This window comes from Nyctibius grandis, chromosome 3 (genome assembly GCF_013368605.1).
Source record: "Nyctibius grandis isolate bNycGra1 chromosome 3, bNycGra1.pri, whole genome shotgun sequence".
Lineage (NCBI taxonomy): Eukaryota > Metazoa > Chordata > Aves > Nyctibiiformes > Nyctibiidae > Nyctibius > Nyctibius grandis.
In genome coordinates, this window is record NC_090660.1 from 68,743,128 (window position 1) to 68,764,902 (window position 21,775).

The 21,775-nt window shown below is 38.8% G+C and overlaps 1 protein-coding gene across 2 annotated transcripts in view; it reads right to left on the minus strand.

Annotated features, from left to right (window-relative positions):
• The window catches only part of TCEA1 (transcription elongation factor A1), a 51,723-nt gene extending 31,404 nt beyond the window's left edge, over positions 1 to 20,319 (minus strand). For both annotated transcript variants that reach the window (XR_011047889.1, XM_068397310.1), the window contains exons 1-3: positions 20,079 to 20,319; positions 13,809 to 13,871; positions 7,776 to 7,881 (exon numbers count right to left, since the gene is read on the minus strand). Coding sequence is in view for 1 of the 2 variants with exons in the window: in XM_068397310.1 (XP_068253411.1) it covers positions 7,776 to 7,881; positions 13,809 to 13,871; positions 20,079 to 20,147 (238 nt within the window). In the remaining variant the exon portion in view is untranslated. The remainder of the gene's footprint in view (positions 1 to 7,775; positions 7,882 to 13,808; positions 13,872 to 20,078) is intronic.
• Positions 20,320 to 21,775: the final 1,456 nt, after the last annotated feature.

The following is a 21,775-nucleotide window of genomic DNA, read 5'->3' on the forward strand; positions in this document are numbered from 1 at the left end:
TATTCACAGGATTTCTGTCAAAGGACCGAACCAAATGAGACTGTGGTGTGAAAGCTACCATGGTTGCCAAAAAATACAAAGATCATTTTCATATGCTTTTGAAGGAGTTTTCCAGATATGCACACAGTATTTTCTGTGACAGATCTTAAATTATTTGCCTCAGTGTTTAAAAATATTTGAATTTGCCTTTCTCATACAGGCTATGCTTAATGACTGTTTTATAAAGAATAAACACAAAAGCCTTTATTAAAAAGGGCAATCACAACATTTAACTTTAGCCTTAGCAAGAACACATACACCCTTCTATGGTAAAGAGGAATTCAGAGTGGCTAAATCCAGCTCCTGCTCTGAGTTGCTCTCTAGAAAGGCTGACTCTCTCCACTGCCTACAGAGAAAGCCTAGTGAGATTGGCATCACTTACTGACAGATTTTGTGAGTTCCTCTCTCTAAGCCCTCATAAAGCTGCCATTACACTTCTAAATCCATAGACTGTATTCTTGGGATAAGCACATACGCCAAACTTTAAAAAGAACTAAAAACAGATCAAGAAAAGGAGGGAAATCTGACAAGGCTCAGTCTTTTCCATGAAGATGTCCTGAACTAGGTATCTAAATCCTTGTGTAAGCATCTAAAAGTATCCTCATTTCCAGAAGAGCCCAATCCCCACATTTCTCAGGGGAACTTGGTGGTATGGAACGCACAAATTCAGGTCTCTTGTTCAAGCACTGAGCTTTTTTTTTTCCCCCTTTCCTAGAGAGCAGAAAATTAGTGTACTTGCTTATTTTTAATAGGAACAATTTACATTTAAAGCTACGCAGAAAAGATATTAAACAGAACAGGATTTTGATCCTTTCCTTAACTTTTGAGTTAAGGAATTTATCAAATCAAATATCACTTCATTAAAAAAACATCACGAAAGGAGACCAGAGACAGCCATACTGGATCAGACCAAGCACCATCTACTATTCTGTCTCCAATTGTACCTAAAAATAGATGCCTACAAAACAGTATAGGAACCAGGCAAGCACACAAAGATACTTCTCCACAGTATTTCTCCAGCCTTCAAGAGCTTTAAAGTTTAGTGATTTCCTCACCCATTGTTTGTAACTTTGAATTCAATCCTTCATAAATTTCTCCATTAAAGAAAAAAAGGAAAATTGAACACAGTAGATGATGCACTTGGACTGATTGTCTTTAATAAGCTAAAGGTGTTATTCAAAAAATCCTAGTAAAGTTATCAATTTATCAACTATTATTTATAGTTGAAAGTAATTTCACTAAGAAAGCAAACAAGACTATGAACTGAATGGATCACAGAAGTTCTTTGCTATGACACCTAAAGTACACAATACTAAGAGAAAGAAAACAAATGCCATTTTTAACATGCATATTTACATGACTACTCTCTATGGCAACAAATGCTTACATGATACATAATTAAAAAAAGCATTCTAAATATGCATGTAATCTCATTTACCCTCATCATTTTTTAAGTACATGATCAATTTTGCCAGAGGCTTTAAGACAAACATAGATCAAACACGTATCTTGGGGTACAGCTCAGGTTCTGCAAAGCAGCATAGCTGCCTTAGAGCTGAGCTCTGCTTCAGCCCATTTACCTCCATATTTTTTTCTGGCACACAAGTTGTCAAAGTTCAGAGCTGACCGAGGTATCTTCCGCTTATTTTGTGTCAAATACACCACTGTGGTATAGCTGGCACCGAGTTTTAGTTCACCAAACACTTCTATCTAGCCCAGCATCATTTCATCAGAGAAGGCAGGCACCTGAGAACATCTGCCAATACCCCAGTTCCTCCTTTCACTTACTCTTCCTACACCTGCAGACCAGTCTCTGCAAGCATGTATCAAACCCAAGGTCAAACTTCAGCAGCAGAGACAACTAGACCATCTTCAGCAAATAAGTCTTCAAAACTACAATCTCTTTAACGGCTTAGAGAAGAGTTTACAGATACTTTTGTTTAATCCATTTTCAGAAATCTGAAAATAAAGTTAACAATATTCTCTGTTTGCTTGAAATATTCTGCTAAGTATTTAAGTCATTCACTCTTATGGATCATAAACTGGAAAGCACCAAGGACAGGAGATCCAGTGTCAAGCAGTATTTACTCTCAAACTCACACATTACTCAGGTTTTCTTATTTTATTAAAATACTGTATTGATAAAAGAACAGAATGCAATTAAGAGCCTGCTGAACAGCACTTCAGCTATCCTCTGGGGAAAGAAAAAAAAATTATCCTTGAGAAACTAAAAGTCCCTACTAATTAACTCATTTTACATTTAACAGCCAGACTAACACAAAGGAAGAATGACAGCTAATGGGAACTACAACGAACCACAGAAATTCTAACCAAGTTAGACAGAAAAAATGGCCCTTCTGTGAAGGATATTTAAAAATTCCGATGAGCAAGTGATTCACGTTATGAAGTCTATAGAACATCCTAACATTTATAAAATATAAATTACAAGTTGCTTTAAAGAGGCACAATTACTTTTTCAACTTCATATAGTTATTAAAACTTACTAAAATTTTTTTCAGAAACAAATTGAAATTGGCATCAATTTTAGGACCGAAGACTGTAACTTCACAGTTTTAGCTACTGCAGCTTCAGGAGGCCATAAAAAAAACTTCAAGGTTTTTTTTAAAATAAGTTAATTTATTTAATATTTCTTTAAAATACAAAGAACAAGCTAGTAACATGGATTAACTATTAGCCATTGGAATAAGACTATCAAATTCTGACTACTGCATTGCAGTTTCTGTCTGGGACTTGCAACTAATTTGAAAGAAACTTCTACCTTTTCCAATGCAATAATCTCTCCAGGGTAAAACATGACATGACAGTGTTCTTTGTTACCAGAACAAAATTTTTATGCAATAATATATGGCCAGGTATAATATAATTAATCAGAATGTTAGAAGCCATTAATAGCTTCATCATAGATTCTTCTAATTATACTTATATTACAAGTGAACTCAAGACATTTGCTAGCAACAAGAAAAAAAATCAGAAAATAAAAAGATTTAATGTTATTAATTTATAAATTTAACTTTAGATTACAAAATTTTTTAAAGTAAGAATTTTTCAGAAATGTTAATGAAAGGTGGCTAGTTATTCCCTGGAAGCACATGAGAATTTAGTTTAGTGGGTTATCATATGTTACTGATTCAGATATCACCGCCAGAATTTGGAAAGTTTTCTGAGAATTCAGGTTAAATAAGTTAAATAAAGGAGATATGAGAACAGGTAACAGATGGCATAATCATTAATCTAACAATGACCCTCATATTAAATAATTCTTTAGGCCCTATTTTCCAGACCCTGACCAAAATAATCTTGAAATGCACAAGCAGCTACACTTGTCAGCAATTCCTCTGAAAGATCATAGAATGGTTTGGGTTGGAACGGACCTTAAAGATCATCTAGTTCCAACACCCCTGCCACAGGCAGATGTAGTAAGACATGAAGGTAAAATCGGAAAAATCTTCATTCTAGTAGTATCATAGGGAGGAATAATACCTAAAATCTGTAAATAAACAACAAAATCATGAACTGTTTGCCATTTTAAAATAGTTTTTATCATAAGTGACAAAAGAGCATGACACATTAACTTCTTTGCTATACATGTTTTTTTTCCTATACAGTATGATGTAATTTGCACCATGTGTTATTATCTCTCCATTATCTCTCCAACCTAAGAAATTATAGATCTACTAACTGTACATAGAACAGTTCCAAATATACATCTGATAGGAGGTGGTTTCCACAGCTCATACTTGATATGGAAATGAAACTACTGAAATTATTTTTGCACTTGATTCTACTTGATATCTTATAAAGACGTACTCTTCTTATCAATAGTACTATTAGACTGTAATTTAGGAACTTGTTTTGGCAATAACAATTTTTTGAGCAAAGCCAGTAGCTTACTAGATGTCCTTGAACAACTTTACCTAACGACAGCATTAATGACAGCATTAACATAAGATAGTCCCAGACTGTACCAGCTTGCTCCAGTAGAATCAAACCCAGGTTTGAAATAACAAAGGATTGTATAAACAAAGTAATCTGAGCAAAACACTTGTGTGAAGTTTGGCTGGTGCTGTCTTCTCCTGACAACATTAAGCACTTAAACATTCTTTTAAAACAAAATTACTCAGCCATGCACTTTTTTGAATTAGGCATTTCAAAATGTTTGTGGCCTCATTTTTTCTTTTTAATACTGGCAATTGATGGTCACACTTGCACTTAATGTTAAGATTATTGTCCAATCATTCTGCATTTCCAGTTCAGTACATAAACTTACTGGAGTTAAGTTTACTTACTTAGAGGTCTAGACATTCTTTTTCACTGTATACTCTTAGACTTCAGTAAGCAATTATTTGTGACGGAGAATGTTAAATTCCTTAGAGAATTTGTTGTTGTTGTTTTTTAATACAAAGGAACACTCCTCATAACCTAAATGGGTATGCATAGATTCATTATCTGCATAGCACACTCTATATACTCAGTTACTTGGCAAAACAATCATTATTTGCAAATCCCATGTTATAACTGAACAGTATTTTATTCTGAGAGCAGAATTTGCTGCCTTATGTAAATTGTGACCAACTTGGCTGTGTGGTTTAACGTTCTTACAGCAACATCTGAAAGTGATCTTCCACTGCAGCTCACTCGGTGAGTCACTTCAGACAACGCTTGTAAGCTCTCTGCTGGGCACCCTCCCACCCCCCTGAAAAACCACTGGTAACCTGGCATGGCTCTGTCAAGCCATGAACATCTGGTGTTTCACAACCTTACTTTGATTTCTTCTCATGTTTCCCATGCATTCTTAAAATCTAAGTTCTGATAGCATTGAACTTAAATAGTACATGCAGCCTGAACAGTCAACAAATCTTGCCTAAATTCAAAACGTCATTTATAAAAATAACTCACAAAGACTTCAGATCTCTGAGTACAATGCTTGGTACGATTAACAGCTGTCCGCTTCTGTTGCCATCTTTGATCCATACCATTTTACATGCACTATAAACAGCATAATGGAAACTGATTTCTCAAGCAGCTCAACATACGGTATTTCGTATTCTTCTGACAAAGTCAAAACTAATGATAAAACAGAATAAGAGTACTTTGTAAGATTCCCACCCATACTTCATGCAGCCCAGATACCCTATCTTCCACACTTATGAGACTTTAAGTTCTTATGAATTACTGAGCAGTGAAACGACAGGTGAAACATTTGCCTTACTATGCTTTATTATAAGGTCTACATTACGATCAAGAAGAATTTAACTATGTAAGTTTTGAATACAAGCAGTGCTGTATTTTTGGGAATAATTTGATTTTACATAGGAAGTGCACAACCACAACAATACTAAACCTGGCACAATAATGCACACGCAATAATATCTGCCCTGTAACTCAAATTAGAGCATGAACAAAGGTCACATACCCACTGCCTCAAGAAGAAAGTATTCAATTCTGATTAATGTAAAATATTTGCTATTTACTTTCCAGTTCCTCACATGTTTTGACTTCACCTGATACAAGCGGCCTTAGGTAGAGTCTCCCAAGTGTCTTAAAACAATCTGAATGTAGCAAGCCATCAAAAGGGGAAGGTCCACCTTGCCCCAGCTGTATGTTACTGCTGCAGTCCCTGTGCAGGAAACAGTAACTGCAAACAGGCTGGGCCAAAAAACTGATACAGTTGAAATTTAAGCCAGAACAAATGAACAAAACAATTAGTTTCCAGCTGGTCAGTTCCCAGCTCTGGTCTTCTGGATAGCCACTTGAGCACTAGTTGTAGCACAGGAGGGAGCAAGGAGGCACCTGTGCAGAAGGCAAGCCAGGACCACCCCTTTTCAGCAGCAGCCTGCACTCAGATTGACCTGCCGTAACCATTACGTACCACGGTCTTATTCCAGACTTCTACAGCATGAACACCTTCTGGTCCTCAGGTAGGAATAACACTCCCCCTGTTTCACAATGTTTGAACACTTAGAGATCAGTCAGCTATAAGTAACAATATATTAAGAAAAGTTTGACTCACTTAACATACTGTGTTAAAAAAAAACTGAGATGGAAGACTATTTTTATCACCTCAACAAATAAATAGCAATTCCTTTGCTCAAAGGACAGTGACACCCAGAAGGGTTAGCCCCCATCCGCCCCGTCCCCAAAAGCAATATCTGAGGGCACTCCCAAAAGTTGAGAATTCTGTGGGAAAAGAGTATTTCCTCAACTTTCTTGCCTAAACTAAGTTGTAGTATCAAAAAACTGAACTTTAGAGAAAAAAAAAAAAAAAACAACACTTTGTTAGGGCCTTTTTTTTTTTTAAACTTAGATTAATAACCCGAGAGCTAGGACACTCAATCCAGCTGCTGCTTTTAGAAGTCTTACAGTAACTCAAGTTAATACACAAGTGCCTTTCTCCACATATGTATCTTACCATTTTTACGCATTGGACTTCAAGTTCTAAGTGGAGATTTAAACATAAAAAGTACATTACTTTCACTATTTACCAGTGAACTCTGATCAGATCCTTTATAAAGTAGGCATTTAATTTAATTTATAATAAAAGTCAATATCATTACTTAAAAAGTATTTTGTCAGCATATCTAGTATTATCAAAATGTAATTACTAAAACTAACCTAATTAGTATTATCTAACTTTTTAAAGGTAGGTTAAAAAAAACATGTCTGCTGTAGAGGTTGTTGCTTCTTACTAGAATATAGAAGTTGAAAGCTGTGACAAATTGTCCATTTCTACATATGTATACTGTCAGATGGATACAAAGTCATTTCTACACTATTTACAAGAGAGTAATAAAGTATCCAATAAAATACTTCATACTTGATAAAAATGAGGCTCACTTCAAATGGCAGGGGACTCTAACACTTCCTGGTATTTAGCACATTTTTCTAGACAGAATGGCAAATATTTAAATAAGTAGAAAATAACATAAACTGTTTTCTATTTCAAAATTCTAAGCTCCCTAAATCTTAGTTTACCTAAAATTAGACACAAAGAAACAAAACAGAGTACAGCACAGTGTATGAACAAAAATACCTGGACACAGTTTGAGATTTGACTGTTTTCAAAGACACTAAAATTAAGTACTACAAAATACCCTTGAATAAAACCTGGCTACCAGAAAGGTTTCATTAGCTGCATTCACTGCGTTAAGGGAAATTAAACAGAGAGTATTAACTCATTAATTAGTAGGTTGTTTAAAACTATGAAGGTTTTAGAAAGTGCTGATCTATTTCTCACTACCTGTAAGTTTTAACAGTTTTAACGTCAATGTTTTACTGTTTTTTTTTTTTCTCTTCACAAATCACTTTATAACCAAACTTCAAAGCCCCCACACTCCCGTATGAGGTTTTGCACAAGTTCTTCAGAGTACCTGTTACATTTGACAAAGGAAATAGTCAAGAACAGGTTCCTTAGGGCTTAGTACTGCAGTACAGTCACTCTAGCTGAACAGCAGGCAATGAGACTTTAGAAATGAGTCATGTTGCAGAAGGTGGCTTTCTACTGCTTGCCAGACCCAATAAAGATATATTAACTTCTTCTCTGAATACACTTTCACAGTAATGCACTGGTGATAGTCAAAAACAACTACAACAGTGCAGAAAGTTTCAATACTTACACACGAGCACAAATGTATCTAAAGCAAGGCAGTGTCAAGGATTTGCATCAAGAGCAGTTAAAGCATGCAAGAGCAGGGAAAAAAAAGTTTGTGTCACCATACCTAACAGTTTCTTCCAAGACTTGATAAGAGATTTTGCTAAAGATGTAACTTCTTCATCTGTGCTTTGCTTGCGGATCGCATTCACTGACATTCCAATTCTGGTAGACTGCAATAGAAACAAAAATATACAAGGTGACATGAAGGCAATTTAACAAGTAAACATATATACAGTTGTACTTTGACATCGTTTTTTAAAAGTATCTTTTTTTCTTTGGGGTTTTTTTTTGTGTTTTGCTTTGTTTTGTTTGGTTTTTTTTAAGAATATCAGGATGAAATGCTGCAAGCCTTTACAAAACTTATTTTAACAACATGGACATTTTAAAAAGAAATACAACAGTATTACCATTTGTCTCCATCACAGAATTTGGGCGGGGAGGCAGAGAGAAGGGTTAAGGGAAGTCAGAGATTTTTGTTCCCAAACTGTTTCAAAAAGCTCCGCAGAACTACTTACCTAAACTAAGTACAGCATTCAAAACATCCAACAATGTGAAAATCATATATACATCTTAATGTTATATAAAATTTTTAGCAAAGGTTCTAGCCTCAAAACCTTATCTTTCTGTGAAGCAATGACTGTATTTATATTTTGCCATGATCAGAAGCTTGCCAGCTGCTTCAGTGACTTTGCACTCTTACAACTCCTATTTAGTGGCTGTGGAAGAAGCTGTTATATCAGTGGAGAGCGACCACGTTTTAGGTTCCTAATAATTTTGGCAATACTGAGATTCTTCAAAATCTTTAAGCACAGAGGGTTCTGCTTTTAGATAGGATCAGTAAGACTACCCTACCTCTCTGAAAAGGCCAAGATAGTGACAGGCTTTAAACCTTGGGCACTACTGCCACCTATAGAGTAAAAAGGAGATTAATTTACAATCCACTCCTTTTAAGACTCAGAAGGACATAAATTTAGCTCAACGGCAACAAAAGTTTCATTTTAGAAGACTTCTGACTAACATGTTAATCTAACCAGTAGAATATTTCCACACTTCTAGTTTCATGAGAGAAGAAAAGCATTTAACAATACAAATAAATATTTTGTTATTTCAAATTTTGATTGATCACTAAATTTTTTTAATTGTTCTTAAGATGCTTGGTTTTGTTGCATTTACCATTTACAGGACTCACTAAATACAAATTATTCTACTTACTTTTGCAGTAGTTCATCATAAATTACTTTCTCCTTTAAAGGAAAATTCAAATCTTTGTGGCTCGCTAAAGATGGAAATGATTTGTTCCTGTAAATTACTCCTTACAACCCACACAACACTCTTTGGGGCACCATGGATGTGCTAAATGACTGGAAATGTACTGAAATATTCAGTTGCTATTTCAGCAATGGAAACACATCAAATAACCTCAGGTCTGAGCATCAGCTCTAAAGATGTATTTTGGATTAAAGAAAACAGATGGATACTCACCTGTAATTAAAGTGTTTCAAGGTGGACTCTGCTCACTCAGACTAACAGTACTCGCCAACTCTCTTGACATTTTAAGCACATACTCTTGACATTATGTTCAAACAATAAACAATAACATGTGCTTGGAGCTCCATAAAATACTGTCCTGGTTTGGCCTGAAACAGACCAATTTTCCTTTCAGTGATTTTTCCTTTCAGCTAAGTCTCTTCTAAGTAACTGCACTTTCTGAAACTAACTGCATGTTTTGCAGACAGTCTCTGCTTCTAGGGCTGATAACGCTCGAAGTTTGTAGTTATCACTGAGGCACCAGTAGGGATGTTATGCACTTATTCTTCAAGAAACCAAGGTCACTGCTAAATTCCTCACTGATTACAAGTAAAGAGCTGCAGGAGGGTCACACCTGCAGGGAGGAACAGACAGGGCAGGTGACCCAAAATTGACCAACGAGGTATTCCATCCCATACACGTCATTCTCAGTATAAAACAGGGGGATGACGAGGGTCTTGCCTCTTCTCGCCCCCTTCTGCTATGGCCAGTGTCCAAAGAGGACTCTGTCCATTTTCCTGCTGCCCCGATCCCGATCTGTGCATCCCTGAATCCAGTTCCCCTCCGTCGCCTTCCCAGAGCCTGCCCTGCAGTGCCGGGGGTGATGTGACCGACATCGGGGGAGCTCAATCTTGGTATTGTATATATTTGTATATATTTAATTATTTCCATTACTATTATTATTATTATACTTTTTTTCATTATTATAGTTCATTAAAACTGTTTTAAATTTCCAATCCATAAGTCTCTCTCCCTTTCCCTTTCCCTTCTGGGGAGGGAGGAGGGTTAATAGAGAGCATCTGCCACCAGTTTAATAGCCGGCCCAGCCTTAAACCGTGACAAATACTCACCATACCTAAATCAGAAAAATGTATCTACAAAAAAAAACAACCCTCCATTGATAACTGGGCACAACCACTGCCTACTCTTATCAGCAAAAACAAAAGACACCAACTTACAGACTTACTTAGGTAAGTAAAACTCAAAAACTCAAGTAGGACTCAAAATCAATTTAATAAATTAATTTCTTCTTCTGATCACACAAGAGAAACAGATTATGGTAACTGTCTAAATGGCCAGCTTTCTTAAGGCAGTACATAAATATAGTTCATTTGTTTGCTTTTATAGAGCACTTGATCTGGCCTCACCTAAAGCGAGGGGAAGTAATGATCCACCAATTTATTTGTCTGCAAACTGACACAGGTAATTGCAAAAGATCAGTGTTATATTCTCAAAATGACTGTTCTTTAATGACAAACCAGCTGCCAGCGTTTGAAATTTCCTCAGTCTTCCCGTCTACAGAGCTGCTCTTGTGAGAGCCACTTTAAGTGGAAAACTCTGGTATTTTTGCCTAGCCCAGTGTAACCTGTGGAACTGCTTTATCTCTGTGCCAGTTTATAAGTGTGCAGATATATGAAAACCTTCCTCACCTTGTCCAAAATGCATTTTTAATGGATCATTCTTCCCCACTTCAAATTCTAGAGCACTTTTCATCTGCTTTCTGAGAGTAAAGAGGCTCAGAGACACCGTAAGACAGCTGTTTTCACCCCTGAATCACTCAAGCTGTAGGCCAAGCAGCCTTCAGTTGGTATGAGCAACAGCTGGCATAAGTAACCTATGACTGAACCCAAAACAAAGCATACAGTGACAGCTACTCTTCTCTAAACCAGACCAAATGAGAAAATGTAAGGAACATAGCTGGGGAAGAAAAGCAATCGCTGAAGCAAGCAGAGGTGTTACCAACTTTAGATTGTAAGAGAGTATGAGGACAGAGAACTGGTGAGCACCTGGACCAAAGCAGAGCCAAACCAACCCCTGAAGAACAACCACCTCCAGGTTCCCAGGTCTCCCTGGCTTGCCAGTGAACTGGCAAGAAGTTGTTAACAAGGACTGCACATCACAGCCTAGTTCTGCATACGCGTGTGCAATTTCCAGTAAAACCTGTTTGTTAAAATACAGACTGTCTGTCTCACTCCCTGTTGAGCTGCACACTACCAACAATTAGCACCAGGGACACAATGCCTTTAACACTGTGCAGCTGCTAAACAGATTTGCAATTCTGACCACCAGCTAAATCACGTGGGAGACAGGCTACTGGCCCCCTGCCTAGCTAAGCAAGGATCAGCTTGCTTACATAAAACTCGTTAGATACAACACAGTCATATTATCGTCTGTAACCACCTCAGCTTTCTGTGACAAAAATCAGGCAAGAAAGACACAAGTCCAGACTACTGATGTGCACCTTCCTATTTCACATACCTGTACAGTTGTTCAGAGGACCGCGCCAGCTCAGACTGAAGCAACAGTCACGTTACAGGAAAAATTGTCACTTCTCTTATTACACAGGAATAATGAAACTATTATATCAGCTAGCAGGGCTTTTCTCAACATAGCCAGCTTTCAAAACTGCATAAAAATGGGTATGGAAGTATGCTTTTCACTTGTGTCCTGCGTTTCATCAGTTCAAACACAACAATAGATATCTCAATCTACACAGAGGAATTTAGTGCTCCCACTTTCTCATGATCATCACCCTTCTTGACATTAGCACACTAATGATCTACTACCAGAGTGATGCGTATGACTACTTTGCATTTCGACTGTTGCTCTGAGTCCTCCATCACTTAAGCAAATTTGTAGGACCGACATAGAAAATTTACAGCAGACTTTATGTATTTATAAAACTCTCAACAAAAATAACGTAAATTTGAGTCTAAACATGTTGCTAAATTCAATCTTATGCAGCAGAACTGTTTTGAATACAGCAGTGGATACTCAAGAAAAACTTCTTAACTAAGCTACAGTCAATCTGCTACGCAAGAGTATGCTAAAATACCCAATCCCTTTAGACCTACTGTAACACAGAGAAATCTTTACAAACTCATATGGTGCCTGCCCCAATACAGATTAGAAGAAATCTTTTACTGCAAATATTATTTCACTCTAAAAACAGGTACCTGTCATATGGATGGGAATAAATACGCTTCTTTCAAGTAGGACAGAAAAATGGACAGAATTAATATGCAACCATATACAAATTAAGTCAGGGTCACACAAGTGCCCTAAAAGGCAAACAGTTGAGTTTGTTTACACTTAGCAAGATTAAGAGTTATATACTTAGCAACATAAGAGTTAATGCTGATAACATTACTAAGGTTTTCATTGCAACTAAAAAAAGAATGTTATCTACTTGTATGTTCTTCAGATCCTCACAGTTCAAGGGTAAAATTGTTCTGCTGTTCTGTGCAAAGCTTCTCCTTCTAGTCTCATTCTTCACACTAAGCAGAACAGGTTTGCACACGAGCATTTACAGATTTTTCGGAGCACTTACAGAGAGATTTTTCATTCCAAAGGCAAAAAAGATTTACACAAATACTTTGCATTAAGACCTCCACAAAGAAACTCAAAAGAATCAGGTTACCAGAGGGTTTTTCTGGGTTTTGTTGTTGTTTCGTGTGGGGCTTGAGGGTTGTTTTTGGGTGGGGTTTTGTTTTGGGGTTTTTTTTAAGGAAGGACTTAGACACGGGGGAGAACCTTGCAGCATTGTATCAGCCATGTTCATTCATGCATGAAGGTGACATTTTCAAATTCATATTTTCTGTCACAAACAGCATTAGTAGTAACTTACTAAGTACATTCTGCACATATACAGGATGCCTATGTCAATAACAATGTTGCTACTGACACTTAAGATTTGAACTTTATAGCTAATTCTGTATCTGTGATCATTAACTGCCACTTAAATTGAAAGACACTGAAAAGTAACTTTTTTCTAAGTGGCTATCACAGCAAATCAGGTCTTACAGGTCTGCCACTGGAAAATTTTCAGAGATAGGATATATCTAGTTACTTTGGAACAAAAGTTGTTCATTCATGAATTACATGACAAACTTTGAAACTTGACATGCAAATAAAGTTCACTGAGTTACTTTTTGGAAGAATTTATAAATAATACATTAAATAATACATTAGAGATGTAGATATAAGCAAAATTAGACACAGTATGCATGCGAGTGAGATTGTACCACACCATCACTCCTGCCCAGAGGAGTAAAAAGGGAGGTGTAGTAGTAGCATAATTACTTTAAGAAATACACTACTCAGAGTTTGGGGGGGCCGAGGAAATGGTCAAATACAACTTGCCTGAAGGTATGAACTATGCTTCTCCTCACAACCCCAAACCAGAACTACATAAGAAAAAAATGTATCAGCTGTAATCAGGTGCATTCTTCAGAAGGAAGAAAACACATCCCATTTCTGTTAGTAAGAAACTAAGATTATATGTAAGGTAAGTTTATAAGCAGCTCTTCCCCTTTGTCCATGACAAAACTCACTATTGTCAACTTAAGCAGAAAGAAAAGCTTTAAGAGCTTGCTACTGGAAGAAAACATTTAAATGCCCTAAACCAGGGTGAAATAAGACTAGTTACGCTATAATAACACTGATTCTTCCACAGAGTTTCTGCACAGGAATCTACTTTAATAGTGCAATGTTCTTGCACATTTGTTGGCTTCACCTTCACCATTATGGAGTTAGTAGTTGCAACATAACAACAATAAGAAAATCATACCTGTAGCAACTCAAGGGTCATGGGAATATTCTTAAGCTCCTTCAATAAATCAAGAGCTCCAGCCTGCAAAAAAAGAAAGAGAAAAAGAAAAAAAAAGTCAATTTAGTAGCGATCAGGTACTTTAAATATAATACAAACAACATACTCTCATCTGCCTTCAAGGTCCCAGATTGGATTCAAACCACCAGTTCCCAATTTATCCACAGAACAACTCTAGGACAAGGAATGTTCTGCTTCACAAACTCTAAGCATTAACAGGCCTTAACTCGGAAATGAAAGCATTCATTCAAAGACTAGAGAAGTTTTATCCCATATAATTCAAATGCCAGTTAAAGCATTCTGTCAATTACTACTTAACCAACACACATCCTCAGGAAAACAGCCTCAAGTGTACTTCACTTAACAGCATTAGAAACAAGCCAGACAACAGCAATTTTCAGTTCAGAAGCACAAGAACTTGGAGTTGAGAAGCTCTGCACAGTCCATCAATAATGCACATATATATATGTGCACATGCAACTATATATAAAAAGCATATATAGCCAACATTCTTAACTATATGTGGTGTGGCAAAGCCAGAAAAGTTTACTGGTTTAAAAACTGTGATCAGATTACACTATTTTACAGGACACAGCTATAGTTTCTCCAATAGAAAAAGACAACTTTGTGAGTGTGTCTATCAACAAATACACAAATAAAAAAAGCTGAGCAAGACTCGCTTTCAAGTCTTATTTTCAATTATTAAGTTTAAATATTAATTCAATTAAATATATAGATTAGGCTGCATAGATTAGTGCAGACAACACTCTTCAGCCTAAACCAGACTGGCCAAGCAACAACATGTTCCAAACTAGAAGCCAGAGCCCATACTAATGTGCTATAACATCTGAGGTAATGCACTTGTTTATTATTCAGCTATTGTGGGTTTTTCTTTTTTCCTTTGCTGCTGCTAAGACCATAAGGAAAAGTACAAACTGTGTAAGCAGTAACTTTCTAGAGAGATAAGTTAATGTCAGAGATTGTACAGTTAGACATTAATAAACTCTACACACAGCTTCTCTAACAATTCATTCCTTGGCGACATTGGCCTTACTTAAACAAAAAATTTCATAAATGTGAGCTTCATAATTTACTTCAACTTCTACATCCCTTATGATTTACCACCTCTACTTCAAAGTAAAGCTCTGCACCATCCACTTCTTAGCCTGCACACGGGTTGTCAGACTACAGCAACCTCCTAAAGGTTGAGATGATTTTGCTGTTATTCAAGTACATCTGGTTCTGAACCTGTGAGCTATAAACACCACAGCAGCAACCAGCTTCACATATAAGAGGCCACTGTACCCAGGCTAAGGCTATTACCTTCCTGCCTTTTTGGGTTTTTTTGGTTTTTTGGGTTTTTTTAATTCATGAAGTTTGGAAATAAACCCCACAAAATTTCCAGCTTGCAGATCTTTAGAATTTGATTCTTTTCTCTTTCCTTACCTCTCTCTCAACTCTTCCTATTTTGTTTACTTTAGCATGCATTTTGCTTGGCTTTATTTTTAAATTCTCCCTAATCAACTTCTAATATGACACCTGTTGCAAGGGAACTCTTGTAGTCTCCTGCTGCATCTGCAGGTCTTACAATTTATCCACTAAAGAGCACGTAAAATAACCACCAAGAGGCTGAGAAAGATGAAAGTGGAACTTCTCTATCACATCCAAACAGGCACAGCTTTGGACACTTTCAAACATCTGCTACAACCTGTTTTTTAAACACATCCGACAGCAAAGAAGCCTCTAAAAACAAACATGTCACTATGTTCCACCTTAGACAAACCCAATTCACTAACAAAACTAAAGTTTTACTATTTTGCCATCATAGCAAAAAGTCTTATTTAACTTTTATTCATGATATTCAAAACTTCTCCAGTTTTAAGCATAGACTTTTTGCAGCAATGATGCAAGACTGGGAAATGTCATGCTGCTTTCAGGTGCTAAATTGAGTTAGCATATTAAACTATTTCTTTCTCTACACAGCCATAAGCGTGGTTTCTTCTGTGCAAACACAAATCCAAGTAAAGCAAGTTCATTATCTTCACTGCTACAAAACAAAATCAAATTCAAAAAAATTTCCCTTAGCTGAAAGAGAATGAATGACAAAAGTCAATGTGCTATTTTCAAAAATACAATCCGATAACACTTACCTCCGAACCAATTAAGTTATTAGCAAACTGTACACAGTATGTGATTTCAAAATGAACACAGGTTATTATAGTCTGCAATTTCAGCATAACAATGATACTGTAATGCAAAAAGTAGCACTCTCTTCACCTCATCTTAGAAATACAGTCTAGTCAAATTTTCTTTGCCTCTGTAAAATCCCTTTCCAATTGTACTTGTCAAAACAATTTTATTATTCCCAGTCTAAACATTTTCCAAAAATAGTAACTTGATGAATAGGAGGTTAACAAACCATGCAACAAATAAAAAAACCCAGGTATTCTCTACACAGATGTTACTTACATTTCATGCTGTTTTCTGTACCAAATTACCAACTTTTCTAATGCATTAATGCTTTCCAAGCCTTCACTCTTCTCTAATCAATTACATTCAGTGTACCAAGAATTAGATGCTTTAAAATTAAATTTAAATCCAGTTTAAACTCACAGCAACTGAACATTTTTTCATAAGCACTTTTCTTAGCATAAAGTCAAATGCCCTCTTTTCCTCAAAATCAGAGTGGAAGTTGCACAGTAAAACTTGTAATTCCTATTTGTCAAATGTAACACTTCTCTGTTTAAAAAGAAACAACCATTAAAACATTATTATAAATCTTCTTTTAAAGACATTTCTATAATTTTATAGAAAACGAAAGGCAATGCCCCATTCCACTAGGCTGGTAGGCTTCCAGTTTACCTTGTTACCTGAAATAACAGAAGTCAGCTTCATACAGATTTAGTAGATTACTCCTCTCAGCTTCTCTCACTTGATCAGATCATAACACCAGAACTATGTTCTATATTCATATTTTAAAGCTATGCTTCAGACGACAGAAAATGGAGTACGTTTCTGCAGACAGCAGAGCTATCCAGTTATAATTCTGTTCTACTTATGGGAGCAAACATTTAATAACATGGACAATTTTATATTTTCTTCTCTAAACTTAGTCAACTGTTCTTGATTTTTTTAATCCATAGGTGCAACCTTATTTTTCATACCTATTCATTACAGCAGCTTAATGAAAGAAAAGCATACTTACACACAACAAAAGCTGTAAGGAAGGCACTACATGTGTTTTAATCCAATCACAGTTATTCTGAAGGAGGAGTAATATCTATTTCAAACATGCAACCAATATTTGAAGTAACAGCAGATATATGTATGTCACAGTGTATTAAATACAACATTGCATTATTATTTTGTCCTTCAAAGCGAAAGAACTGCATGTATCACTTCACTAAAATAGTTATGAAATCTGCACAGCTGCAATTAAATCCTTAGTCAAGGCAAATCACCAAGAGGCTGACTCAGGAAGGATGTCTGCATGGCCTGCTTCCTCATCTCTTCAAAAGAAATATCAAACAACACTTTGCCACAAGCCACAGAGTCACCTTTTGTATGAGAAATGAAGCATCTCTTGCCATCTGAGTCTTGACAACTTTGGAGTGAAAAGGTATCAAAGCTTTTTTTTTTTTTTTTTGATGGGTTTCATTAAATCATTCTCTTTCAAAGACAGACACCAAATACCTGTTCTTGTTGAGTGAAAATGGAGAAAGGAATACAAGTTGTCAGAAGCATCATTATCCAGAGGGTACTTATGTAAGAATGCATTTCTCAATTCAGCTTCATCTTTGGGAGACAATGAAGTACCTCTTCATAGCAATTATCTTAATAATTTTGCTAAAGTTAGCATTTTAACTGCAGGGCAGGATTAGGTAGGAAATCACATTGTGCAATTAAAGAAGAAATACCTTATAAATGACAAAGAGTAGTAAGAAAAACACAGACACATCTCCTGGGTTAAATACTGATGTACTTCCCCTTAGTTGTATGACAGGAGTGTTTTTATCACAGTACATGCGCTTTGGATAAACTGTCAGATCTTCACTATCGGGCACAAAAGCAGCTCAAGCCCTCACCCTCAGAAGGTTTTTGAGACAGCATCAAACTAACAACAGAGCTGCTTGTGTGTCATAACGAGCTGGAACAAACAAGCTCTGTTCCAACAAAGTACAAAAGCACAACTGCTTCTGGTGCCACCTGCGCTCTCACTCCTGGGACAGGGGTGAAGATGAAGACCCAGCCACGGGCTCCAGCCAGGCACAGCCTGGCCCAGCTGTGTGCACTGCATTTGGCCACATTAGATCTTTGCTACCCCAGCAAAGACACTGCACCGTTCCCTAGGGCTTTGAAAGTTAATTAGGTTACACATGCTAGAGTGTGAATGTATGTCCCCAGCTGCTGCTAGGAACTATATCCAAACTTCGAAGCCTCCCAAATCACAGAGAAATACGCTGTAGTCACCAGGAGCATCTCTGGTATCGCTGCAGCACTGCTCCCAAGCATCAACAGTCTTTCCCTGGGAGTTGCCATTTTCTTTCTATTGTCAGAAGTCTTCCAAATAAAATTAAATTGACTGCACTTTATGATTCTCATTGCCACGATATTTAAACATCTCACAGTCAGTATGTTTTCACTCTTTTGACACCTCATAGGGAAGAGCTGCTACTTCACTTTCAGAGTCAGGAAACTGAAACTGAGTTCCTTTGTGCTGAAAAGCATGGGGAATATAAATAAAAAGAAAGAGGGAGGGGGGCAAAAAGGAAAAAAAATAATCAAATGAATAAACTTTGGTTTTAAAAAATCCTTTCCACTAGACAAGGTTCCTGTCTCAACACTGTATCATTAGAGGGTTCAAATGTATCAGAGCTAAATCATACAATGTTACAAAACATCAAGGATTTTGAAACACAGCAAAGCATGGCCTGTGTGTACTTGCAATGAATTTGTTTGGATTCTGAACAAAACAGATTTCATTGGTTTAATGCAATCAGTATTCCTATAAACACACAAATCTTATTTAAAAAAAAATTATTTATAATTTTCTTTATCTTAAACAGCAAAAAAAAGACTTCTATACACTGAAATTCCACACCTCCCAGTTCTGAACTATCACTAATATTGAGCATCTAAGGCACTATCATAAGATACAGAAAGAAACATTAACTTTATGCATTAAAATAGTAGCTTGCAGCAATCACAAATACACAAGTTACAAGAGAGTTTACAATTTCCTTGTATGCTATTTTATGTGCAACCATAATCGGGTATTTGACTGTTGCTGCACACTCTACTTTTACTTATTTTGATGTTTTTGTAGGGATACTATAGACGTCATATGTTATTTAAGCAAGTTCTATATCAAGGGCATATATGAGAATAACACTTCAACTAAGCTAATTGAATTCTACCTCCATTCTGAGGCAGTTATTCCCTGAATTAACGAACAGTTAAAGTGATAGTCATACTTTGTTTCAGGTTTAAAAAAAGAAAAACGAAACGTGGCTCACATCCCCTGTCTGCTTCCAAAGTTTGCCCACCCTGCCGAAGAAGGATCAGGGTTCTCCATTCATATTTTAGTTTGCACAACCCACATAAACCCCCAGCTTCCACGCTTGAAAGCGAAAACAACCCCTCCAAGGGAGCCCACCTCTGCAGGCGCTCTCCTCTCGCTGACCGGGCTTCCCACATCACTTCACACCCTACTCTCCAGCGAGGCCAACACCGCGATTTTAACGAACGGAAAGCGAAGGGAAACGCCGTTTAGAGCCAGGGCCGGTACCCGGGCAGGAACCTCCTCTCGGCCGAAGGCGCCAGGCTCGACGCCGCGCTGGAGCGTGGGGAGGCACCGCTCCCTGCCCGCTGCCGGCCGCCGCTGCGGAGGGGGGCCGGGGGCAACCCGCCGGGGCGGAGGGCCGGCTGACAGGGCGAGAGCCCCTCCCGCAGCGGGCCGGCAGGCCGGCCGGCGGCTTCACGTCCCGTCGCGCCGGGGCGGTGCGGGGGGAGCCGCCGCACCCCCGCCAGCCGCGCGGGGCGGTGAGGGAGCCGCCAAGGCCGCCAGGCACCGGGGGAATAAACAGAGGCGGGTGAAGGGCTCCCGGGCCGGCGGGAAGGGGAAAGGCCCCGGGCCCGCGGGAAGGAGGTAGCGCGGGGCCGGCCGGGGCTGCGCCGGGGCCCGCGGCTGCTCCGCGCCGCCAAGCCGCCTCCCCTCCCGCCCCCGCTCACCGCGTTCTTCTTCTGCACCATCTTGTCCATCTTCTTGGCGATGCGGATGATCTCGTCCTCCGTGGTCATGGCTGCGGCGGCCCGAGCGGGGCGCGGCGCGTGGGAGCTGAAGCCGGCGGAGCAGACCCCCTCTGCCCTGCCCTCACCTCCCCTCCCCTCGGGGCGCGGGAAGCGGTCGGGGCCGCCGCCGAGCTCTGCGGGCAGGAGCGGACCCGGGCCGCGGCGCAGCGCCCCGACCCAGCAGCCAGAGCGGCGGGGGCGCCAGGCAGCGCGCGTCGAGCGCCGGCCGCAGGAGCCAGGCAGCGCTGCGGCAGGCCGAGACCGTGGGCGCGCAGCCGGGGGCGGGGCTGGAGGGGCGGCGTGGCGGGAGCTGCGGGGGGAGTCCCGCACCCACCGGCCCCTCACAAGCCCCAAAGCCCACAGAAGTACAACGAAACGCTCTGGCCTCTTACCATGCCTCACCTTCGCCAGCTCACGGCGCGGGGGCTAACGCCGGCCTGCAGGCAGCACGCACCGCCGTCCGGTCTCGGTGCGCTGTCCCGTTCACACAACGCACGGTTCGCTGCAAAACACGGCACCAGCCACTCGCCTCCTATTTTTCAAGCTTTTCTTCAGCTGTCAGAAGGCTCAGAATTACAGGAGACACTTGATTTAGTTACCTTCAACCGGATGGAAAATCCCCTCTTCCATGTAACAGAAAAGGTTTTTCTTGAAGCCTATCCTAAAGAGTTACTTTTGTATAAAACGGAGTGAGGATTTCAAATTGCAACTTTACAGTAAGGTCGGGATTTACAAGTTTAGAGTCAGTACAACGGACTTGGAGATAAACTTCTATTGGCCAAGTATCACACTGTAATGTGCGACAGTGCTCCTGAGTCTTAAAGCTCGCCTAAATCTTGTGTATGTTGCAGTGGGACATACCGCATTTATAAAAGTTTGACAGATTTATAATATGTACCGTCAATTAAATTCTGTTCGTGAATTGAGTTATATGCCTTGCTACTGTGAGTTGTTGTTGAAAAAAAGAACAGAACGTTATTAAACCATTTTTGCTGTAAAACAGAAGTGTTTACTTCAAGAAAATGGTAAGCGTATCTGAAGGTTACAGAAAGATTTCATGAAGATAATCCTCTCCTAAGATGCAGGAGGGTGCTTATACATCCTTCTGGGATCTATTATTAGTAAGCAGTCTAATGCTGTGGATGCCCAAGTTGTAAACTGAGGGCTGTAAAATACGTCCATTTTGGAGAAGAGGCGAGATAGGCCTTTTCCTTGAAACGACACTCAAGGAAGCGATCACAGCAAGAACTGCCACCACACTGATGTGTCACGTACTTTGCAGCACAAGCTGTCTTGTGTTCTGAAGCCATATAGAGACAGGTAGTTTTCAGGCACTTCCACACAGTGCTCAATGCACACAATGGTCGCAGCATCTGCCAGTTGAAAGGCCGGCACACACAGAGACACATTAGAAGCAATTACAATTATTTGGGACCCGGACAGGATCTTCCCACAGGTTAGATCTGGGCCATGAACTGGACAAGGATACAAAAACTTTGCAACTTTTTTGCTTGTTCTGCCCAATGGGAAGAAAAAACAACAAAGGACTTATTCCTTAAGGAAAATAATACCCTTCTTTTCAGGGACAGATTTTGGGGAGAAAAAAAATAAAACAGCAGTGCTTGCTACAACATTTA